The sequence below is a fragment of the Aedes albopictus genome, chromosome 3 (assembly GCF_035046485.1).
Source record: "Aedes albopictus strain Foshan chromosome 3, AalbF5, whole genome shotgun sequence".
Classification (NCBI taxonomy): Eukaryota; Metazoa; Arthropoda; class Insecta; order Diptera; family Culicidae; genus Aedes; species Aedes albopictus.
Window position 1 is genome coordinate 2,529,346 of NC_085138.1, and position 25,627 is coordinate 2,554,972.

Here is a 25,627-nt window from a genome sequence, read left to right on the forward strand (position 1 = left end):
GATCAAAAATCGTTTTGACTCTTGTTAACCTTTTGTAACCAACCTTGTTTAGCTGGCGTTGGGTCGTCACTTTGCGGTGATCTTATATGCTACAAATTGTTTTGGAAACAATAAAAAATGGTCAAATTTTCCACTCCGACTGGTTCAAATTCGCCTAAGGAGCTCCATGAGGAAGCAAACCCCTAAAAACCTGCCAGATCGCAACAATGAACGAGTTAAAAAGACGATCGCCGTCACCACAGTAGTAGGCCCATGTGTAGCGAAGACGACGGCATTACATATGATGATGCATTGTATGGATGTCATCGCAGTAGTCGGTAGCTTGATCTATTGTGTGCGCGCAGTCAGAAGGAAAAAAGGTCTCTTAGAGACCCCTCCGTCGCCTACTTATCTGTCGTTGGTTGTTTCGTCCCTGAAAGGGTACATAAATGAGTTAATTTTAGGAAAAACGATCGAATGAAGAGCACGCTGGTGGTTGGCGTCTCTTTCTTACTTTTGCTTGCGGTGACTTAGTTTTTTCCTGAGCATTTGAAAAGGCATAACATTTTATTGTTGACTTTTTGTTTTGTTCAATCATTACCAGGAGGACAGGTAGCTCAGGTAGACGCATTCCAGTCGAAGGGACACTTGGGCCAGACGAAGAAAAGATATTTATATTACTACAATTGCGGCAGAAGGCTCAGTTTTGTGCAACTTGTCCATGATACAAGAGCCGGGGTCGATCTAGGATACAAACACGTGCGTTGAAAAACAAAACAAAGTATTTGTGCGATAAAAAGAAGTGTATGCAATAACCGAGCGGAAGCAGGATGAGGTTCTGGAACATTCCTCTGCTGGCAACGGGGGCAGTGCTATTGGCATTGATCATCGGTGAAATCAGTTGCAATGTGCACGAGTTCGATGGAAATGATTTGAATTATAATGTGAACAGTAGGCAGCAGCAGCAGCATGGTGGGCCTCAGACAGGGCCTTCTACTTCGATGGGACGAGGGTTTGCAGAAACGGCGAAGGATTTGATAATGAGTCCTGCAGGCCAGTTGGCGGTTTCGTTCGCGAAGGAAATGATCAGTCGATCTGCTGGGAATAGCCAGGTGAGCGTGATCGTGTCCAGGGAATAGTAGTTTACGCAACATGGTGCAGAATGAAGATTTTTACAGCACGAGTTGTACATTACGACGAGTGCTGTAAAAATCGAGTTCTGCACCGAGATGCGTACAACGTTTTTTGCAATTTCATAAATTACCGCTTGAGGAAACTGAAAACAGTGCTGTAATGGTTCATTACGCAAGGAATGAACCATTACAGCACTGATTATTTGGTGTGGGAAAGTAGGCCTTTTCCTGACAGATTTGCGTGAGGTAAAACAGCCTATTACGATGAGAAATTGCAAAAATTATTTCAGTTGCGTAATGAACCATTTCAGCACTGTTTTCAGATTTGATCAACTTCTTGATGTTTTCTGGACGCAGGTTGGAAAATTTGTGACAACTGAACAGTGTAACCTGCTATGATCAGACTTTCTTAAACATGGCTATGAACATCAGTGTACGGTTTGATGAACAAGTTTTGCTAAAAACTATCCTCAAGTGGTAATTTATGAAATTGCAAAAAACGTTGTACGCATCTTGGTGCAGAACTCGATTTTTACAGCACTCGTCGTAATTATCCAACTCGGCAAGCCTCATTGGATAAATGTACTACTCGTGCTGTAAAAATCTTCATTCTGCACCTTGTTGCGTAAACTACTATTAACAAATTATGTGTTAACCTCGGAGTGCTCTATAGTGGAAAGATTCTCTACTACCTAATTGGTGAAAGAGTGCGTTGGACAAAAGTTTACGATAAGATGGATGACCTTAGGTTACTTTGGTCTAATTGATTTATAAATTACTCTCAATCATCAGATGTTCAAATCAACATGTTACAAACCAAATAGTTACTCGTCACTACCTAAGGGTAATCGATTTATAAAATTAGGTATATCCCAAGATAGTGCGGTGGTGTTTACTTAACATAGTTAGGTATGTCACCATGGATAATCCTCTTATAAGTATGATATATGAGACTTAATTGTCTGAGCTTTCCATAAAAAAAAAGATTATTGAAGTGAAATGATAGCCTTTTGGTACAACTTTGTTGTACGAGAAAGGCAAAAATATTCAAACAGATGCCTAGTTATTAAGGACAAACGTCTTGAAATCCCGCTCCAACAGTGCATCAGAACTTCAGACGCACAAATCTCAAGAAGCAAGCTTCAAACAACAGTGTATTTTATTATTCTGTTCTTGCCGTAATAAGCTTAAAATAAGAAGATCAGATGCCCTGGTTTTGTTTACGAAGAGATTTGTGCGCTTGAAATCGTGAGTAGGTGCCAAAGTCGGCCATTGTGGCGGTCATTTTGGGATTCTAACAAGTCTGTCCTTAAGGTGGTTCAAAAAATCGTTTTTGCTCCACACCGCTTTTTCGAATTGTAGCCAGATTCTATCCCTTCTTTCAACATTTGAGCTGATTTGGATAAAAATTGAGGTTGCACAAGCCCTTCAAAGTTTGTATGGGAATTACAATGGGAAACTCCCTATGTGTCCTTGAGGGTTTGTTAATCCTTGGTACTCCTAGACTACTTTATCAGCTGCAACTTCACCGAAGACCGCAATCAAATCGGATGCCTCCCCAGCAGGCAACATTGCTGCACATGGCGCCAAAGATAGCACACAGAAATCATGGCTACTATGTTTCACTGCAAATAGCATGCAGTGATGTCCATCGAATAGTTTTACCATCATGAGCAAAGATTTTGATTCTGGATAAAAAAAACGGCAATTGATTAATGAACCCTCCGATTTGAATGAGGTCTTCGGAGAAGTTGTTGCTGATAAAGTGGCATAGGTGTATCAGGGATCAACTAATCCTCGATTGAATGAAAAACATAGTTTCTCCATAGTAATTTCCATACAAACTTTGAAAGGCTTATGCACTCTGAATTTTTAACGAAATCAGTTCAAATTTAGGCAGAAGGCATAGAATCAGGTTACGAAACAAATTATCGGTGTGGAGCAAAATCGAATGTTTGAACCACGCTACTAGATATGCTAACGACATTAAATAATCGCAAAACTATAATAAATTTGGCAACATGACCAACACCAATTATGATTGAATGCATAACTTACCGATGTGTTTTTAATCAATCAGAAGACCCAGCAATAAATTAAATTTAAAGTAACTTATATCAATACTGTCAAATCAAATCAAATTCAAATCCGAGAAGAATTCGAAAAATCTCTTGAGTAATTTCGAATGGAATTTCTGTTGAAAAAAATCTTGGGAAACATACAGAGGAATATAACTGGAACTCCCGAAAGAATCTCTGTATGAACTGGAGAGACCCCAGGAGGAATTCCTCCTAGAATGATTTAAAGTAATAATGAAGGAATCTCTAGAGGAATTCTAGCTGGGTTTTCAATGGAATATCTGGAGAATTCCCGAGGAAATATCTGGAGGAGTTCGTGCAAAAAAACCTTTACGAGTTTGTGGAAAAACCCGATTACTGAAAGATTTTTTGGGGCATTATTTAAAAGAATTTCTGAATAAGGAACGTACCAATAAAATACAATACAGTAGACGTTCGATAACTGCAACATGTTTATGTTTCACTAAGCGGACGAAATTCGATAACTGCATCGTCAGACGGGCTTCAATGGGCTTCAACAACCCGTTAATTGATGTTAAATTTGGGCTAACAAATTTTATTGCACTTACCGGACTTGCAGTAAAAAAGCAGTGCAGTTAAACCATTTCGTGTAATATAGAAATATAAGAATTCCTGGAAAAACCAAACAGTACTATTTAGAACCATATGGTTTTACAATAAATACCATTGTAAAAATGAAAATACAAAAACAATTAGACGTAATGTGGTCAAACATACAGTGAATCTTAGGCTTTCTAGCGAAACGAGCCTGAAAATAAAATTAAATAGAACTCTTTTTGATAGGTCGGACTAGAAGCTTTCAAGTTCAACATTAATAAAATGAGCTTTGGAAATTTTCCAGAATAGCTTGGATAACTCTTCATATACAAGACCGCGCACGTCTAAGTCTGGATAGTCTTCAATTACAATAACAGTTGAAGCGTAGGCTCCTATGTCCCACCAGCCAGATGACTGGGTTTTGCAAACTAAGCATTATTTGTGGAAACACTTTGAGCGGCATGATGGAACTATGTCAAGTGTGCTAATTGTTATTAGACTACTAATGTAGTTGCATGAAGTGAGTAACGAAATAAATAAGTTATATTGTTATAGTACATAAAATAATAATGTCGAACTATATGATTCTCAGAAGTTAACTCGTGAGAGAACTGTCAAGTTCGATTCAAATATAAGTTCCAGACTTAATAAGCGAATCCGCAGATGAACCTATATTAGAAATCGCTTCAGTGTCCAGTCTAAAAATGGCTCAATGTCAAAGATAAATTTAACCACTCGCATTTGATTCGGTTGTGGTAAAAGGCAAGATCAAATGAGGGAATGGGAGAAAACTCCCCTAAATGCAAATACAAAGAGGTTCGCGTTGAACGTCATTCATTGATTCACGGTAATCAGTCTTAGGTATGTGTCTTCCTGGATTGACCTATAAGAAGTGTATCGTAAAGTAGTTATAAATGTTCACAACAGCCTTAAATATAATTTAATTAAATATTTAAGTAATTTATGTATTGAAGATTCTGTATAAACCCTAGAAATAATAAATGCCATTATTAATTTTTGAATAATAATCATTCAACCTGGTCTTTTACCAGGAATATTGAACACATGTTTTCTAAATTTTGCACACCATAAAAAAAAACTAAAATTGCAAAAAATGAGCGATAATGTTCGAAAATGGTTAATGTTTTTGCGCAAATATATTCTTTCTCAGAATGCTCATGATATAGGTAAACTATTTTTTCAAGAAAAAGTTCCACTTCGTTTTATCACAATTCGTTAAAAAAGATCATGTTTGAGGAACCCCTTTTGTCACTGCTCTTCCAAATCACGTATTCGCAAATATAAATTCAACAAGGTGAAAAATTCGCATTTTTTTTATTTGGTCATATTTTAAAACTTATTGACAAGGTAGTTTCAACAGAGAACGGAATTTCATAACCTTTGAAGATATGTTAAGCATAGTGTCAAAGTTGGACTTGAAAATAAAGGATTTTAAGGATCGACTATTTTATAAGTTTTGGAGATTTCTCAATCGATAACAAGCATTTTTAAAGACGATGTTGAATGATATGTTATGTGTACGTAAGTGTTAACAAGAATCAATATTTTCCATTTTTTTACAGCACAAGTTCTATTTGCTACAGGTTGTTAAAATGCTGAAAAATTTTTCAGAGTTGGCATTTCGTGCAGATTTTTATTTTGTTAGGTGTTTTCATTCAATCCTACTTTCAATAATATTAAACATTTCCAAAATATCTCTTTGCTATTTTAAGGTTAATTATATTGAGACGATTTCATAGAAGAACCGAAGTGAAAAGACCAATCCAGCTTCGAGATAGATAATTTTGAACATTTTCAACTACTTTTCGATACAGTCCTTATTCGCATTCTTCTTATCGCACTCTACATACCTCTCTCGTTTTATCTCATGAAACTGCAGTCCTTAGGGCACTTTGATTGTCACATAATATTACATTTTATCCTGCATTTTTTAAATTTTAATGTTTTTTGAACTTACTAACTTTTTTCTCTTGCCTTTCTATCCTTCAAAAAGTCGCGAACATAAAAAAAACAAAGCACGGAAAAAGTCTTAAATTAAGAAAAAACCAGAAAGTGCACGGAAAAATAATATTTTTGGAAAGTGAATAATTCAAACGTAAGCAAAACAGTAAAATATATTGTTACATAAAGATCTGATGTAAATGTATGTAGGTACAATGTGCAAAGCTTTTAGTGAACTATTCAATTACAATACATTTTAATGTAGCTAGTACACTGTATGGTGAAGGAATGGTTTTCATCAGACATCCTCTGGTTAGTTGTTATCCGGGTTCTCGTTCCTTCAAAAGTATTTTCTAAAGGAAACCCTAGAAGAATTTTCAGAAAAATTCCATGGAAAACATAACGAATTCCAGGAGGATTTCTGTAGAAAGGGTGTACTGAAGAAATAAATGATGATGGCGCTGAAAGTTGATCGAATGGTTTACGGCTGGTGGTGATCAGTGCTAACCGCCTTTTGGTGCTCCAGGTATGTGCTTCTGAAAATTCTAGGCGTAGTTTCGTTATATCTTCACCAGATGGAAGCAGAAGTTTCTTAAAGATTTCCTGGAAGGTTTATTGAAAGAATCCTTGAAAGATTTTATGAATGAATTAGTGGCGTAATTTCTGAAGATATCATAAGTGCAATTTAGGAACCGCTGCATAGAAGAACTTTTAAAGGAATCATTGGAGAAACTGGGCAACGTCATACTCTCGGCCTTTTGTGCAGTCTGATAGAGCAACGGGAACGTTATTACCTGTCTATGTTTTACATTTTTCAAAGATTTTTAAATTTTAGAAAGATAATTCACGATATTTGACTCAGCCTATAATTTACAAAAGTTTGCAGAAATTACTGAAGGTATCTCCGGAACTATTTCTGAAAGATACTATGGCAATATTTTTTTTATGAAAGAAATATCTTATGGATTCCCTGAAATATGTATTTTTGAAATAAAGCTTTGGAAGATGGTCTAAGAAACCCTCGTAAAAATGTCCCATGCAAATGCAATATTATGTGTTGTTACATTACAATACATTCGCAATACATTTTACTTAGATACCATTTTTTTTTATTTGTATTAACGAGATTTTTAGCCCTAGGCTAGTTCATCTCGGGACCCACGCTTTACTTCCCTTCCGAAGGAAAAACCCTCATTTTGTGAGTTTGTTGGGAGTGGGATTCGATCCCAGGTCCTTGGCGTGATAGTCAAGTGTTCTAACTATCACACCAGGTCCGCTCCACCCTTAGATACCATGTAGAAGACAATATAAGAACAATATAACGTATGATTATGCACCATAAATTGTATTGTAAATGAATACTTCATACTACTGTAGAGTTTGTTGAGCAACGTAACAATACAGAAAATATTTTTTTCTCGAACAAATCAGAAACGCAAACAAAATATTTTATTGTTCTGATATTGTTTGAACTTTTTATACAATAGAAGGTATTGTTGTATAACCGTACAATAACAATATAATGAATTGTAGACAATAGAATGTATTGTAGTATTATTGTTATGTATTGGATCCATTGTGCAATTTCTGAAAAAAAAGTTACGGAACTCTGGAGATGTTTTTTTCTTTTTTTTTATTATGGGATTTCTTGCCATAGGCAGGTTCATCCCGGGCCAAGGTAAGGGGAATACAGGACGAGTCAAAAGGACACGCCTGAAAAAAAAAAAACTACAATTGCAGCTATTAGTTCTTACATATATAACAGAGTTAGGGAAAACAGGGTATTACACAGATTATAAGTAATTTAAACACAAGTTAGGGATAGTAACAATGCAGAATGGTCCACGAAACAGATTTATGGGGAAAGATGCATTCAGCGCCGTCAAATGATTTTCTAGATTAATATGGTCTTCTACAAAGTTGTTCCTAAAAATAAGGCCCTCTATAAAATTAGGGTGGTCCATATTTTCAAAGAAATTGGTAACCAAAATTTTTTATTTGCAAGAATAACTATACACATTCTTCGGGAAAGTTGGAGATCTATCAATTTTGCAAGTTTGCTGAAGACACTTTTTATGTAGCTTTAAAATTGACCGATCTAGAGGTATTTTTCTGAATAAGCTTAGGGTGGTTCAAGAAAAACCGGTTTTCTGTTATTTGTTATTCTTTACAGTTTCGATTTTTCATCAAAGTCGCCCAAGAAACACTTGTAGAGCATTTGAAGACGCGTCGTTTTGTGCGCTGAGATGGTCTTTATCTCGTTTGGTTCAAAAGTTACAGGCGTTTTCCTTAAAAATCATAATTTTTTAAAAAGGTGTTCAAATTTCTCGTCAAAGTCGCCTAAGAGCCACTTTTAGAGCTTCCAAAAACGCGCATTTTCGTGCGCTGAGAATGTTGCTACGTCATTTCGTTCAAAAGATATTGATGATTTTCTAGAAAAAAATAGGCACTTTTCAAGTATTTTTCACTTGAGTTACAAAAACAACACCCTTCTAATTTTTTGATATGTTTTATAACAACATTTCTTCTTTTGAATGCGGGTAAAAGATATTTTTATGTTTGCCCCAACCCATCATAAACCCTTTTTAAAAAACTATGATTTTTTAAGAAAAACGCCTGTAACTTTTGAACCAAAAGATATAACAACCATCTCAGCGCACGAAACGACGCGTCTTCAAATGATCTACAAGTGTCTCTTGGGCGACTTTGATGAAAAATCGAAACTGAAAAAGTTAAAGCCAGTAAAACGGTTTTTCTTGAACCACCCTAAGCTTATTCAGAAAAAATACCTCTAGATCGGTCAATTTTGAAGCTACATAAAAAGTATCTTCAGCAAACTTGCTCAAAATTGATAGATCTACAACTTTCCAGAAGAATGTATCCAGTAAATAATAAAGAATGTATCTTGCAAATAAAAAAGTTTGATTACCATTTTTTTTGAAAATATGGACCACCCTAATTTTCATGCACATTTTTAAGAGGGCCTTATTATTAGGAACAACTTTGTAGAAGACCATATTTGCCTTAAAACTCATTTGAAGGCGTTGAATGCGTCTTTCCTCATAAATCTGGTTCGTGGACCTGTGAACTGAAAGAATTTCTGAAGAAACCCATGGAGAATTTTCTAAAGAAATCAATGAACGAATTTTTGAAGAAATCTGTGAATAGTTTTCTTAGTTAATCAATCATTCAAGAAATTTTTAGGGGAGTCTCACGAAGCATTTCTAAAGAAATTCCTAAAGGATTTCTTATGGTATTGATCGAGGAATTTCTGAAGCAAGATTTTCTGAAGTGAAGCTTTGTGATACATTGGAGGAATATGTAATGGAATTTTCGAAAGAATTCCAAACGATTCCTTGATTTTTTTTTGAAAATACACTCCCGTTCAAAAGTTTGGGGTCACCCCCTCAAAAACATGTCATTTTTTTAGGCCCATATCTCCGCCAATTTGCGTCCGATTTCAAAACCCTAGGTTTCATTCAAAAGATAATAAGTCAAAGAAACTTTGAACATGATTTAAAAGAAACTTTTTCAAAAAATTTTGTATGTAAACTTAACCCAAAGTTGCCAAATTTTCTAAAAAATTAATATAAACTTACGGCAGTGTCGCTGGAAATTGGGTCGACCAAATTTTAAGATGAGAGCGGCAATATGACCCATTTTATATTAGCTTTCAACTGCTTTTTACAGAACTTAGGTAAAAAATCTAGAAAAAAAGTTATTAAGTTAATTAATCCTTGATGTCATCGACCAAAAGTTTGGGGTCACCCCTCAATATGATGTATCGGCCAAAAGTTTGGGGTCACTATCGTAAAACATGGAAAAGTGATTTGTTGATATCTTTGTCATCTTTCATTCAATTTTAATTCTTCTTGGCTTATTTGAAACAAAATGAATGATACTTACTGCATAGACATTGAACCACACATATTTGTTGAAATTTACATACTAAAACTTAACGTAAAGTTGCCTCATTTGTTGAAGCGTGGTAAAATGTGTTAACTTTACATAACATTTTTATATACAAAAATCGTTAAATACGTTAAGTTGAAGACAACAAACGTAAATTTAGTTAATTATCTTTGAAATGAGCCAAAAATAATTGAAATTGAACTATAGATGACAAAGATATCACCAAATCACTTTTCCATGTTTTACGAAAGTGACCCCAAACTTTTGGCCGATACATCATATTGAGGGGTGACCCCAAACTTTTGGTCGATGACATCAAGGATTAATTAACTTAATAACTTTTTTTCTAGATTTTTTAGCTAAGTTCTGTAAAAAGCAGTTGAAAGCTAATAGAAAATGGGTCATATTGCCGCTCTCATCTTAAAATTTGGTCGACCCAATTTCCAGCGACACTGCCGTAAGTTTATATTCATTTTTTGGAAAATTTGGCAACTTTGGGTTAAGTTTACATACAAAATTTTTTGAAAAAGTTTCTTTTAAATCATGTTCAAAGTTTCTTTGACTTATTATCTTTTGAATGAAACCTAGGGTTTTGAAATCGGACGCAAATTGGCGGAGATATGGGCCTAAAAAAATGACATGTTTTTGAGGGGGTGACCCCAAACTTTTGAACGGGAGTGTACGTACAGGGAATAGACAAAATGATCGGGACAGGTAAAATTTCCACTTTTCAAAAAATGGTCAACTAGCTATAACTTTTCGAAAAGTGCATACAAATGTTCATTTTTTTTTACTGTAAGTTGGATAACTAGTTGTTTATCAATGGACTCAATTTGAGAAAGATCGGGCTACTCTACATGATGTTAGAAATATTCTAGAAAAAGACATAATTATCGGATAGCCAACTTTGGATTGTTATATCTCCGGATTCAATGAACTCAATGCAATGAAATTTTGAGCGTTCATGATATAATGGATGAAAATTGACGAAATGCCCACATTTTGAAAATGAGTTGTCGGCGGTCGGGTACGTGAAGGTTAATATTGAAAACCGGTTTATTGGTTCAAAATATATAATCATAGGGTAGTGGATGTATTTTGGACCACCTTGGGAATTTTATTACATTTATCATAAAATCTCTACAAAATTTTGGCAAATTATTATCAGAACTTCCAATACACTCAAACCTCAATTTAGGTCGAATCCATTTACGTAAAATATATTTAGATCTCTCCATTTAGGTAACGTTACACCTAAATGGAATCTGAATGTGTTCAGAGCAGTTGGAGTGTTTTAAATAGATTGGCGTTAAGATTGGTTTAAGGGAATCAAGTTGCAAGTAAAGCTAAGGGGAGTTCAGGGCGTGCTCAGGGAGGAGCAATGAGGGGGATGGGGTGGTTTGGGACTGTTTACGGTTTCCTAAGAACTTTCTAGAGCATAAAGTCATCGAACCTACATGCACAACTTGTGATTGAGCCATGCTTAAAGCCTGTATCCGCAAAAATGGGGACACAGAAGTATGGCAGTAGCTCTGCAATGATCGGTGAAATTGGCCAAATAATTGACTGAAAACTCTTTGGTGTATGTTTATTATTTGTGCCAAATTTCATAAAATTCGACGCATTACTTTTAACTGTGGATGAAAAATTTTAATTTTTTTTTTATTTATAACCAATTTTAATTCGCACCATAGATGGTTCATTTACGTTACAGTTTAAAGTTCTGTGTTGATAATTATGAAATTTCGTTAGCAATTATGATACTTATAGAGACACTTTCTTGCAAAATTTCATCAACTTTGATCGATTGGTTTGAAAGCTACTGGTGTTGATAAAGGTGTTTGCCTATCCATAACTTTTAAATTTCTCTGCCAATTTTCATGAAATTTGCGTAGGAGGTAGTTGAATATGTGTATATTATGCCTGCAAAAGTTGATGATTATTGATATAGTTCTTCCAATAGTACAATCGAAACAATAAAGGGTGCTGACTAATTGCTGTCTGAGGGGCTAAAATCACGTTCAGTCCCAATACATGTTTCGGCTATAAAATTTTTGATAGTGCATCGATTTTTTTGAAATTTTGCCTGTGCGACAAATGTAAATTGAGACGTTTGTGTTTAAAATTTCAGCCATTTCCTTTGCTAAATTCAAAAGTTACAGCGCTTATAAGCAAAACTAGGGGCTGTACAAAATTCAATGGCCCACATTATATTTATTCATTGCTACAACAAAAAGTACTGCACCGATTCGCATGAAATTTTGTAGGTGGAATAAACACATCTTAAGATGTTGTTAGGCCAAATTAGAGCAATTTTAAAGTATCTTTTTCAGACTTGCAGCTGTATTTCTGTGTCCCGATTATTGCGGATACAGGCTTTACACAGCCTCATGCAACTTTGTGCTGACAAGTAATAAGTTCAATGTTTGTTTAAGGACAAACGTCTTGAAATTCCGCTTAAACAGTGCATCAGAACTTCAGACGCACAAATCTGAAGTAGCAAGCTTCAAACAACAGTGCATTTTATTATTCTGTTCTCGCTCACTTGTTATAAGCTTAAAATAAGAAGCTCAGGTGCGCTGGTTTTGTTTACGAAGAGATTTGTGCATTCAAAATCGTGAGTAGGTGCTAAAGTCGGCCATTGTGGCGGCCATTTTGGGATTCTAACAAGTCTGTCCTTAAGAATCTCTAAGATACTGATAGCACCTGATACCTTCTGAAACCCCTCAAAACGCTTACGTAACGCCTCCAAAACTCGCCAAATTCATCTGAAACTGTGTAAAATGCCTTCGGAATCCCTCTAAAACCTCCTCGGATCCCAAGTAACGCACCTGTGACCCTCAGAAACCCCCAAAAATGCCTACGTAACGCATGAGTAACGCCTCTGAAACTAGCCGAAAATCATCTAAAGCTGTCTGAAATGCCTTCGAAATCCCCCTAACACCCCTTTGACCCCGATAACGCCTTTGTAACGCCTCTAAAACTCACCAAAAAAACCTTCTGAAGCTTTCTGAAATGCACACGAAATCCCCTTAAAACACTGTCGGATCCCTTCGAAATTCCCCGAAAATACGCCCCCCCCCCCCGGTGCAACGCCTCTGACACCCCCCTCTCCTGAAATCCTGAAAGTCCCATGAAATCCCACTGAAACCCCGCATGGCCCCCTTTAAATCTTCAGCTAACTCGCCCTTCTTAAACTTCTTTGCAATCCTCAAACCCATTTAGGTAATGAATTCGATTTAGGCAGTCCCGACTCGTTACCTAAATGGAAGTTTTGGTGTAATCCAAGATTTTGTAAAAAATATATGATAAACTAGCTGTCCCGGCAAACTTTGTCTTGCCGTCTTGTGATGGTTTGACAACTGTTGAGCTCAAAATAGCACCGCACTCTAGATTGATTTAATTTTGGTCGTGTTGATTTCCTTCCCAGCTCATGGAAAATCAGTACTTTATGAATTTTCTTACTTTTCTAGTTGATTTTTGTAACTTTTTGTAGATATAAACACAGCCACCACGAATACGAACAGAACCGTTCAAGAGTCATCCTGATCGGTTCAGCCGTTCGTGAGTTTTGTTGCCTCAAAGGGGCTTCAAACTCATTTTTATATATAGAAGATACTAGCTGGTCCCGGCAAACTTTGTCTTGCCATGGTGTAGTGGTTTGACAATTGTTAGGGTCTTGCAACATGGCACTCTAGATTGGTTTCATTTCGATCGTGTTGATTTTCTTCCCCGGTCATAAAAATCAACACTTTCTCAATTTTCTTATTGTTTCAGTTCATTTTCGTAAGTTTATTTTACTTATAAACACAGCCACCATGAATACGAATCGAACCATGCAAGGGTCATCCCGATCGGTTAAGCCGTTCGTAAGTTTTGTTGCCTCAAAGGAACTTCAAACTCATTTTTATATATATAGACTAGCTGTCCCGGCAGACGTTGTACTGCCCAGTACTGCCATTTTGGTGTGATAATTTGACAGACAACTGATGTGGGGTCATTGCAGCACCGCACTCTTAGATTAGTTTTAGTGCGTTCGTTTCGAATGTCTCCCCCGCTCATAACAATTTCAGTAATTTTACAATTGTTCTTGTTTCAAGTTGATTTTCGTAACTTTTTATGCATATAAACACAGCCACCATGAATACGAATCAAACCATGCAAGAGTCATCCTGATCAGTTCAGCCGTTCCCGAGTTTTGTTGCCTCAAAGGAACTTCAAACTCATTTATATATATATAGATAGATAGATATATATGTATCAAAATTCCCAGGGTGGCCGATCCTTAGAACGATTCGGGGTAATAACCCACTCAGGATGAAGGTTTTTAGGATGTGGCGTTCGGGGTAATGGTATTTCAAATACTGGGGTGGAGCCATGATTATCAAAGCTAAAAACCCTAATTAATCCACCTAACGGTGATGGCGCCTTTCTCGTGCCTTCGAAACCCCATTTCAATAAGAGAAGGTTCATTTATTACGTCCATCGTTTTTTGGGATTTCTAGACCCCCCTCCCCCCTCTGTCACGCTATTTCCCTATACCTTATACACGTACTGTCACACTTTCCTAGACCCCTTTCCCTCCTCCAAATATTGGACGTAATTTATAAACGTTCCCTAAAACTCAAGCGAAATGTTGATGTATATCGCACTTTCATACAATTATTAGAAATCCATTTCATGATACCAGAAATCATATCGTTTATCTGGCTTTTAATGTTTGAGCCTCAAAGTTTTATGAAAAAGACGCTATCTTGAATTTGAAGCCGCCATTTAGGATTTAAGGTTGCCATCTTGTATGCTCTGGTCGCCATTTTTGGCGTCCAGACATCTTCCCTACGAAAAATATACTTCATTAAACAGCCGCCATCTTGAATTTGGAGCCGCCATCTTGGATTTTGGACCAACATCTTGGATATTCTAGTCGTAATTTTTGGAATCCAGGCATCATCCCCATACCAAGTATACCAATAATGCATTGTTTCAAGCCCAACTCCATTTAACTGCCGTGATTTTGAATTCGGAGCCGCCATCTTAAATTTTAGATCGCCATCTTGGATATCCTGATCGCCATTTTGGACTCTGGAAGTCTTTCCCATACCAAATATACCAATATTGCATGGTTGTAGAGCTTAAAACTTCATTAAACAGCCGTTAGAGCCTAAATCTCCATCAAACAGCCGCCATCTTGAAACTGAAGCCGTCATCTTGAATTTTAGATCGCCAACTTGTACATTCTAGTCGCCATTTTTTGAATCCGGACATCTTCCCCATACCAAATATACCTATATGGCATACAGCCTTTAACTTCTTTAAACAGACGCCATCTTGAATTTGAAGCCACCATCTTGGATGTCAGACCGCCATCTTGGATATTCTAGTCGCCATTTTAGGAGTCCAGACATCTTCCCCATATCAAATATTCCCATATAGCATGCTTTAAGAGCCTAAATCTCTATTAAACAGCCAAAATCTTGAATTTTGAGCCGCCAACTTGACCATTTGGCTGCCATCTTGAATTTTGGACCGACATCGTGGAGCTTCTGGTCTCCAGTGTTGATTTCCGCACAAAACTCGTCAACCGTGCTGAAGGTTACAAAAATCGCCGCAATTTGATGTATCGCATGATGGGGCTAGTTCAGTTTTACATACGGCCCATTCTACCGTTGCTAGTCCGGATCACTGAAATGGCCATAACTCTGGAACGCCTTGGCCGATCTGGACCATTTTTGATAGCAAACAATTCCGGTTCGATTCAAGCTATAATTCGAAAAATCGGCCAATGGGAAGTGCCTTAAAAGTGAGTGAATTTATTTTGCGCACATACATACATACACATATACACACATACAGACATAATCTCAATTCGTTGAACTGAGTTGGTTGGTATATGTGACTTGATCCTCCGAGCCTTTTTCCGAAAAATCGTTTTTTGAGTGAACGTAGTACACTAAGTGTACGAGAAAGGCAATACACTACTTTTGCTTGAGTTATCTAACTAAACCAATAGATTCCAAGATCTTTTTTGGTAGCAAATTTAATAATCTTTCAAATGCGTTAAGTTTGACCATTTTCAAGTTATAACCAGTTTGAGACAAGCAAAGTCAAAAACATGTACATTTCAATTACTACGTAACGGTTGAGATTTGGACCATATGCGTAAAACATTTTTTTTTCACCAGTCTGAACCTGTTTGCTTGCTAACGTTCATAAGGTTATCAAAAAATGCTAACTTTGCTGTGCCGCATACATAGGGGCTGTTCATAAACCACGTAGCCCAAAATTCGGCAATCTCAGACACCCCCTCCCCCTTCGTAGACTTTTGTCCATACAAATTTTTTGAAATTTGTATGAAACGTAGACTTTGGCCAGACCCCCCCCCCCCTCCCCCTAAAAAGTCTACGTGGTTTATGAACGGCCCCATTGGTTCAGTTCAATTTTATATTTAGCCGCTTTCGGAGGGACACCCGGAACTGGTTACGGCACTACCGGCTGTCCCTAATGTGGTCCTAACCCATTTATTTGATAACCAGTCATCAGGTTATCAGAAAAGCCGTTATGTGTTGTATCGCATGCATGGGTTTGGTACTCTTTTATATTTGGCCACATCCGGTGGGACATCCGGAACCGGTTCCGGAACACTACCGGTTCAGATATGGTCTGATACTGTTTTCTTGCTTACCGTTCATCAGGTTATCGAAAATGCCGCTGTTTGATGTATCGCATGCATGGGTTTGGTACTCTTTTATATTTGTCCACTTCCGGTGGGACATCCGGAACCGGTTCCGGTACACTACCGGATCAGATGTGGTCTGATATTGTTTTCCTGCCAACCGTTCATCAGGTTATCGAAAATGCCGCTGTTTGATGTGTCGCATACATGAGTTATGTTCAATTTGATATTTGGCCACTTCCGGCGGGACACCCAGTACCGGTTCCGGAACAGTACCGTTTCAGATATGGTCGGAGACTATTTTCCTGCTTACCGTTCATCAGATAATCGTAAATGCCATGGTTTGATGGGTCGCTAGCATGGGTTTGGTACATTTTCATGTCTGGCCTCTTCTAGGGGTACCGATCCGGAACACCTCAATGGCCATAACTCCGGAACGGCTGGACCGATCCGAACCATTTTCAATAGGAAACAATGGGACCAGATTCCGCGTCGAATGAACCATGGGTCATTAAAATCGGTTGAGGTTTACTGTCAAAAAGTGATGTGAGTTTATTTTGTACACACACATACTCACACGCACACATACACACACACACACACACACACATACATACACACACACAGACATCACCTCAATTCGTCGAGCTGAGTTGATTGGTATATGTGACTCGACCCTCCGGGCCTTCTATCAAAAAGTCATTTTTGGAGTGAACATATAGCCTTTCGGTACACCTTGGTGTACGAGAAAGGCAAAAACATGCATTTCTTATAACAGGAGCACAAGAGGAGGATAGTTTCTATATGTCTTTTATTATTCGATCCTAATCAAAAGGGGGACTCAAACTTTGAAAGGCTACCCGGGCAGAGTTCAAGTACTGACGATCAAAATGTGATATTGGTTTGTTTGAGATAAGAAGTAAAAGTACTGAAAATAATAGCAAAAATTTGTTATTGAACCATCTAACCAATAGCAAAATATGATATTTTAAGATCAATCGAATAGCTTACTGCTATTGGCTAGATCTTATCAAGAGCTAAATGTGCTATGATGATGATGTTCCAGGAGTTAAATTGAGATATTATGTTCAGTACTTTTACCTCTTATCTCAAACAAACAAATATCACTTTTTGTTCTCCATATCAAAATAAGCTATTATTGAGCTTTTTTCCTCTGCTCGGGTAACCTTATATTGTTTATCTACACACTTAAGTTGAGTTAACCGAATTCTCGTATTCCAGGTATTGAGTCTCAACCTCACCAATCTGCTCATACTGTTCCTTCTCAAAGCTTTGATCTTTGCTGCCGGACTGATCGGTGCCGGAAACTGGGGTGCCTACGGCCGCGGAAGAAGCGAAGGCGGTAAGTTTTAAATCCCATACCTACTATAAAGGTGACATGTGTTACTGTGTCATAACAACCACGGCCACGCAAGACGCGAAACCAAAACCCAAAGCTGTCATTATGCATTGTGTACTACATATGTCGTCGCACTGCCTTCTATCTAAGACAATAGACAGGAAAATTATCTGGGTAAATTGGGCGACACACGTTAATGCGCTGCGGTAACAATAGAAATGATGCAATTCTGGCACCACTCAGTCCTACATATGTAATTTTCCTCTTCTCCGTTCCGCTGCTGTAGGATCGTTCTTCTATCCGGGTGAGCCGGGGCTGATGATTGGTTACCTAGCGGCAGAAGGTTCCGGCCAGGAAGGTTGCATGTTGCAAAGCGCTTGTATGTCACCGCACACGGCCAACGAGTACGCCAGGGCCGCCAGCGCTCTGGTCAAGGGAGCGGAAATATTCGACCCGGAAATTCCGAAAAACAGCAAATACAACCACCTGTTGATTCAACTGGATCGTGCTATCATGGAGGGACTTCAAGGGGCACCGTGCGAGATGATCTATCCTTGTCATTTGTAGGGACGTGGTCGTAGTCTTCTGTCGGTGTGTACAGTTTATCTCATAATATAAGCAAGGAATTCTGGTTGGAATAAAAGTGGTTTCTGTTTTGAGCGATGACAGTCCATTTCCAAACTTTATTCAAATCCATTTAAACAATCTCAGGAGGCGTTTCCGTTACATCCACTTTTTTGTTCCAATCATTCGTGCTGATGGCTTTCATGTATTCCGGATAGGTGAGTAGGCCGTTTTGATCCAAGTCGGCATATGCAATGAAGTCGTCGATCACATCTGCATTGTAAACAGAAAATAATACTAATTCAATTCAATGCTTTCATTTTCTAGGTCTGAAGAATATATCAGTCTATATTAGAAATTTAATGAAGATCTCTAGAGATAAACTAACTAATCCCGGACTAAATAACTTGTTAATACATGTAGTATCTTAACAGTTTTTGCAGGCTATAGTTATCGCTATAGTTATAGCTATAGTTATGTACAATGCTTAAAACTGTTCGACCGTAAATAGTAGCTTACGCAACAAAGTGCAGAATGAAAATTTTACAGCATGAGTCGTACATTTACCCAACGAGGCTTGCCGAGTTGGATAATTACGACGAGTGCTGTAAAAGTCGAGTTCTGCACTCAGTTGCGTACAACGTTTTTTGCAATTTCATAAATTACCACTTGAAGATAGTTTTTAACAAAATTTTACCTTAAACTGCACACTGATGTTAATAGCCATGTTTAAGAAAGTCTGATCATAACAGGTTATACTGTGCAGATGTCACAATTTTTCAAACCTGCGTCCGGAAAGCATCAAGAAGTTGATCAGAACTGTAAACAGTGCTGTAATGGTTCATTACGCAACGCAAATCAGTGCTGTAATGGACCATTACAGCACTGTTCATTTGGTGTAGGAAAGTAGGCCTTTTCCTGGCAGATTAGCGTAAGGTAAAACAGCCTATTACGATAAAAAATTGCAAAAAAAAACAACAAAAAGTTAAATAACTAATTCCTGCTATTGACTGAATGCGTTAACAATCCAAATACCGTGATAAAAAGTATCCTGAACATCCCTAGCTACGATCAATTGTGGCTCTCGAAGAACAAGCGCTACAGTGCTCTGAGCCAAGCATCGTAGAGGGTTAGGGTCTTGAGCAAAGTTGTCTAGATTGATTGGTGCTACACTTTTATGACTATGGTGTTGATCTAGTTCGGCTGAAACTGATCTAGATATCTTTTAATACAACGTTCTAGTGTTCTTTCGTCTTCAGTTTTGATCTAGATCTACCGAAACTGATCTAGATATGTTTTATCTTTCAAAACAATGCTTGGTGTTCTGGGTATGCAACCAAGAGGGTTGAAGTCTTTGGCAAAGTATTTTGAATTTATTTGTACCGTAAACCGGTCAAATTGATCTCCGGGTTGAAATTGATCAGACGTGTTTCTGTTAGATGAAGCTTATTTTGAAAAGTTTCCTTCCAAGTACCGTGATGTAGGAATCAGGTACTATTCGATTTGTGTAAGGAAACTATTTAAAATATGCTTTAGAAACACGTCTGATCAATTTCGACCCGGAGATCAATTTGACCCCGGTTTACGGTACTACATTCTTACGTCTTCGCTTTTGATCTAGATCGGCTGAAACTGATCTAGAGAAGCTTTATCTTTCAATACGACGCTGTAGTGTTCTCGGTTTGCATCCTAGAGGTTTGGAGTCCTCGACAATGTGCTTTGGATTGGTTGGTACTACATTCTTATGGCTTCAGTTTTGATTTCGATCTGCTAAAACTGATCTAGATAAGTTTAATCTTTCAATACAACGTTCTAGTGTCCTCGATATACATCCTAAAGGGTTGAAGTTTTCGGCAAAGTGCTTTGAATTGGTTGGAATTACATTCCAAGTAACAATGAATGCTGAACAGTGAGAGTATTAGCTGAACAATAGCTGGTTAATGGTGTCAATGGCTGAACACAATGAAAGCTAAATATTGGTCTGAAGTATTGCTTGTTCAACCTCTTTAATAAGCAGTACATAGATGGCTGAATATCAAGTTGAATAGAATATTATTCATCTGGGTTACCAGCTTTAAAACATACACCAACATACAGAATTATTCATCTGTTGTTCAACCTTTAATCAAATAATTTTTGACAGTTGACCCAAGCATGTTTTCGTGGGGTTTACATCGATTCTTCAGTCACAATACAGACTTAGTTCAACTTATGTTCTTGACTATTCATTATCGACAAGTATTGATCTTGTTTTCGAGGATATGTATACAATTGTGTGTGGTGTAGGGGCTAAGGTGAGTGACTATAAATCAGGAGGTTCGAGTTCAATTCCCAGTTTTCCCACAGATTAATTCATACATTCCTAAACATAGCTTCTGGAAATAGACGCACATTGAAACAATTAATAAATTTAATTGATTACTGGCTATGCGCATATTAGGTCTTAAATCAGCCTTCCAATGAACCTCAAATCAGCTAAAGGTTGATTAAAATCACCAAAATTAGATGTTTAGGAGCTAAATAAAGGATTCTTGTGCTCAGCTTTTGTTCGAATGAAGGCTGATTTAAAATAGTTGGAGAAACGTTTGTACAGCATCAAATTGTTACCTGTGATTCTCACGTCTTCGGTTTTGATTTAGATCGACTAAAAATGATCTAGAAAAATTTTATCTTTCAATACGATACTCTAGTGTTCTAGATATGCATTCTAGAGCATTGGAGTCCTCGGCAAAGTGCGTTGGTTTGATTAGTAATTCATTCTTACTTTTTCAGTTTTGAACAAGATCTGCCAAAACTGATCTAGATCAGTTGTATCTTTTGACATGATTATGGAGTTTTCTGGTTATGCATCCTGAAGGGTTGGAGTCTTTGAAGAAGTGTCTTGGATTTATTGATACCACATTTACAAGCCTTCGATTTTGATCTAGATTGGCTGTAACTGCTCTAGAGTTTATTATGTATGTCTCTCCAGAACACTGAAACTTGCAGCCTAGAGAGCTGCAATCTTCGGTAAAGTGGTTTAGGTTGATAGTTATTACATTTAACATCTTCGGTTTTAGTATGGATCTGCTGTTACTGATCTAGATAAGTTTTTTTTTTCTTTCTAGAACATATACAACTAGATCTACAACACTTTCATATTTAGAAATGATCCTCTTATGCTCCAAGTGCACCAGGAACATAAAAGTATTTAGAAAGATGGTTTATTTGGCAAAGCATTTAGAAAGTTAAGGTTCTACAGTTGATGGGCCATTCCTTTCACGGTTTTGTCACTAGACGGCGCCAGTGAGTTCGAAAATTTTATAACTTGTATATCTGAGGATTCTGATTACTTTGAAAGTAGTATTAGTAATCATTTTAATGAGTAAAATTTATCTAGGATATAATCAAGGAAACTAGTGCGTCGTATTGGAAGAAAAAACTTATCTAGAACTTTTTGGCTGATCTAGATGAAAACCGAAGGTGTGAGAATGTAATACCAACCAATCCAAAATACTTTACCGAAGCTCCAACTCTCTAAGAAACATATCGAGATCGCTAGAGCATCGTATTGAAGGATAAATCTTATCTAGATCAGTTTCAGCCGATCTAGATCAAACCCGAAGACGTAAGAATGTAGTACCAACCAATTCAAAATAGTTCCCCTTGTCCAAATGGTCCCAGACCCTTTTTTGCAGTCTGCAAGGAAATGCTCAACCATCTTACCTATAACGGAATTATCATCCGACTCATCCTCCCCCGTGTTCGGATCCAGTTTGTGAACGTGGCCGTCTGAATGATGTGTCGCCGCATGCAGTATCTCCAATCCATCCAAGTGGTCATTATTGTCGGAATCGTGCAACTTGAAAAAGTAAAAGTTCTTCTCCTCGTCGGACATGTTGGCCAGTTCTTTTTCGCCGAACGAAAACTGCTTCATGTCCTCCTGGATGTGACTGAAATGCAATCGTTGAAGCCTCTCTATCAAATTCAAAACAATGACACATACTTATCTTGAGCACGCAAGTGCTCGTCCAACTTCCTATCTTTGGCTGAGAAATCTCCTTTCGGATGGTGAGGTCCTTTGGCAACTGTAGGGCTAAATTTGTCCCCTACGACGAGTATGTTAATAATAACTACTGCTAGCTGTATCATCCTTTGGAAGAATGAATGTTAACAACAATATGGTCGGGATGGATCTTTTGTGCAATAAAACGGAGCACCAAATGGATTCGTTTGGAAACAGTGATTTCCGGACGACGAATCGATTTTCGTCCTGACAGTTGTCGCGCATGCGCAATGGTAAAAGGTTCTATTATTAGGGAAAGATTGCAATGATTACATAAGGGATGTTATGTTTTTCAGAGTCACCCTATGTTTGAAACATTTGACAAATATTGAGTATTCATTTAAAATGTTTTGATTAAAATTATATTAGTCATTTTTTGAAATTGTACTGTATTGTTTAACCCTCTAATACCCAATTTTTTGATTTTGATCTAAATATCATTTTTCGTCATCTAAAATTGATTTAAACATGTTTTGGAAGATGATTCTTTTTAATTCTCGATTTCGTGAATTTCAGTTTTTGATTTTTCTAATTTTTATTTTTGAGCATCCCTACAGTTTTATATTTTTCCTGGAAGCCTATTTGGAGTACGGATTTTTTGAGATGAAAACATTTTGAGATTTTATGATAATTGTTGAAATATTTTTATTTTAAATTTTTTACATAGGAAATTTTATTTTCCGTGTAATTTTAAAGAAAATAATTTTAGAGTGTATTCAACTCCCTTAAACTATAAAACTAGGATAGAATGATTTGGGAAAAATTTAAAACATGTTAATTGTAGCGATTCAATGCAAAATAAACAATGACTTCTAGAAGGTGACTAAAACATCAATTTTTCAATGATTTAAAAAAAATGTAAATACGCTTTAAAATACACCAAAAACCATTTTGAGATATACAAAACAGTCCTAAATATCAGCCAAAAATATAAAAAAATTGATTTTCCACGAAACAAAAATTACAAAAATGCTCAAACTATACCCCGTCTAAAGGCGGGGTTGGGTATTAGAGGGTTAAATGTCAAATGATGTAAGGAAGAATTGCTCCAAAATCTATATTTATTTTCTATAACTCGCGCTGTCGGCTATCACCGCCATATAGCTGTCCCGGCAAACTTTGTCTTGCCAAGAGGTTGTGGTTTAACAACTGATAAGGTCATTTTTTCAGCGCACTCTAGATTGGTTTCATTTCGATCGTGATGATTTTCTTCCCAACTCATAAAAAATCAGTAATTTCACAATTTTCCTACTTTTTAGTTGATTTTCGTAACTTTTTGTGCATATACACAGCCACCACGAATACGAATCGAGCCATGCAAGACTCATGCTGATCGGTCCATTCGTCAATGCAGCACAGCACTCTAGAATGGTTCAATTTGATCGTGATGATTTTCTTCCCAGTACATTAAAAATCAGTACTTTATCAATTTTTTTACTGTTTTAGTTGATTCTTGTAACTTTTTCTATATATAAACACAGTCATCAGTGTTCTCCGAGCAAGGGCGTAGCCAGCTTTTCGGTCAGGGGGGGGGCAAGCACCCTTAGCAAATTTGTACCTACTAGCTCTTATAAGTAAACACAACACCAAGAAATTGAATATAGTAACATTATATTCTAAAAGCAACATTTAACCCTTCAGCAGTCACGCTACTCTATTTTGAACAATACGTTAAAAAAAAGCTCGCCTGATCTACACAAATTGACGTGGTGCTAGTAGCGGTGACCGATTTCTGAAAGATTAGGGATTTTTATTTACTCGTGCATTATTTTGCAATGATTTTTTTTAGTTAATGTCTACAAAACATTCATGAGAAATTTTAGCTGTACTCTTTTGGAGATAACGAACACTTTTGAGGATTAACCTAAAATTTCCTGGTTCCAGTACGCATCCTTTTCAAATTATCTTCCAATACTATTCGCTGGAGGAATTCCTCCTGATTTTTTTTGAAATAATTTAAAAAATCTTTTGTAATCTTGGAGAAGTTTTTGAGTACATACATCCCTGATAAGATGAGAGCGAGCAATGGCGCTTAAGCCTAGGCATTAGGGCCAGGACACGGACTTAATACCTGTGTCCCATCCCAGGAAGCACCAAGAACAAAGGGGTGACATTAACCTTCTTAGCATCGTCACCCCCACCGATTTTCACCGTATTTTACTTTTCAATAAACTGAGCGGTTGGTACGAGATGTCCCCACTCATTGTTTTAATTGCTGAATTAAAAACGCTGCACAGTTGGCCTGGCCGCTTTAATGGTTGTAATGCATCTCCGATGTACTGCAATCATTAATAATGACAAGAAAAATGATGGAAGTAGTCGTTTCCTTCATTTTCCAGGATTCTTTCAATGATTGGCTGTGTATGTGTAGACTAGACTAGACTAGACTAGACATACATCCCTGAAAAGATGATTGATGGATTTCTGAAATTTCCGAAGGAACTCCTGAATGAATTTTTGAAGAGAACCTGAGAGAAATTTCTAAAGAAATCACTTGAGGAACTCCTGGATCAATCCCTGCAAGAATTCCCGGAGAAATCCCTGGAAGACTTCCTGGATAATCCCTGAAGAAACGCCTGGATGAATCCCTGGAGTAATTCCTACAGGAATGCCTGCAGAAAGCCCTATTGAATCACTGGAAGGATTTTTCAAAGTATACCTGGAGGAATTCCTTGATATACCTGAAGAGATCTCATGAGCAAATCCTAGATAAATTTCTGGAGAATTGCTTGGAGGAAATTCCGGAGCAATTCCTGGAGGAATTCTGGGAGGAATCCTTAGAAACAAATCAGAAGAAATCTTTTGTGAAATTCCTGAGGAAATCTTAGAGAAATTTCTGGTGGAAGCCTTGGAGGAATTCTTGGAGAAAGCCCTGGAGGAATTCCCGTTAAATTCCTGAAAGTACTCCTAGAGAATTTCCTGGAAGAATCTAAAGAAATCCCTAGAAGATTTCCTGGAAAAAATCCTGGAGGAATTGCTGACATATTTCTGAAGGATACCCAGGAGAAATTCCTGAAGGAATTCCTGGATAAAATACTTGAGCGTATGCTTGGAGCTAGGAATTACTCCAGGTATTTCTGTGAGGATTGCTGGAGGAATTTCTAGAGGAATTCTTAAAAGAATTATTGCATGAATTTCTAAAATTTTCAGATTAATTCTGGGAGATTTCTATATCTGTTATTTTTCTATTTCTAAAAAAAATCGCTTGAAAAATTCCTAGAGGATTTTCTAGAGAAATTCCTGGAGAAATCCTCATAGGGTTTCCTGAAAGAATCCATAAGGGAATCTTTGAAGAAATTTGTGGAGAAATCCCAGAAGGAACCTCTGGAAAAACTCCTGGAGAAATACCTGGAGGAATCCTTG

General features: G+C 37.2%; 2 protein-coding genes across 2 annotated transcripts; one reads left to right on the forward strand and one right to left on the reverse strand.

Annotated features, from left to right (window-relative positions):
- Positions 1-227: 227 nt before the first annotated feature.
- Positions 228-18,338, forward strand: LOC109411233 (uncharacterized). Its single transcript, XM_019684744.3, has 3 exons — positions 228-1,091; positions 17,538-17,658; positions 17,942-18,338. Exons 1-3 carry the CDS (start codon positions 810-812, stop codon positions 18,220-18,222), a joined length of 684 nt encoding a protein of 227 aa, XP_019540289.3. The 5' UTR covers positions 228-809; the 3' UTR covers positions 18,223-18,338.
- LOC109411234 (multiple coagulation factor deficiency protein 2 homolog) lies at positions 18,303-22,459 on the reverse strand. Its single transcript, XM_019684745.3, has 3 exons — positions 22,205-22,459; positions 21,925-22,151; positions 18,303-18,492 (listed from the first exon to the last, which is right to left on the reverse strand). The coding sequence occupies exons 1-3, from the start codon at positions 22,348-22,350 to the stop codon at positions 18,353-18,355; spliced, it is 513 nt and encodes a 170-aa protein (XP_019540290.2). The 5' UTR covers positions 22,351-22,459; the 3' UTR covers positions 18,303-18,352.
- Positions 22,460-25,627: the final 3,168 nt, after the last annotated feature.

What these genes read in the sequence shown, in the direction of transcription:
- LOC109411234 (XM_019684745.3), bottom strand. Translation starts at nt 22,350, where the DNA reads ATGATACAGCTAGCAGTAGTTATTATTAACATACTCGTCGTAGGGGAC. An exon ending in CACTTGCGTGCTCAAGATAA is followed by an intron (nt 22,152 to 22,204) that starts GTATGTGTCATT and finishes ATTGCATTTCAG; the next exon opens with TCACATCCAGGAGGACATGA. An exon ending in GGATGATAATTCCGTTATAG is followed by an intron (nt 18,493 to 21,924) that starts GTAAGATGGTTG and finishes TTTACAATGCAG; the next exon opens with ATGTGATCGACGACTTCATT.
- LOC109411233 (XM_019684744.3), top strand. Translation starts at nt 810, where the DNA reads ATGAGGTTCTGGAACATTCCTCTGCTGGCAACGGGGGCAGTGCTATTG. An exon ending in GATCTGCTGGGAATAGCCAG is followed by an intron (nt 1,092 to 17,537) that starts GTGAGCGTGATC and finishes CTCGTATTCCAG; the next exon opens with GTATTGAGTCTCAACCTCAC. An exon ending in CCGCGGAAGAAGCGAAGGCG is followed by an intron (nt 17,659 to 17,941) that starts GTAAGTTTTAAA and finishes CCGCTGCTGTAG; the next exon opens with GATCGTTCTTCTATCCGGGT.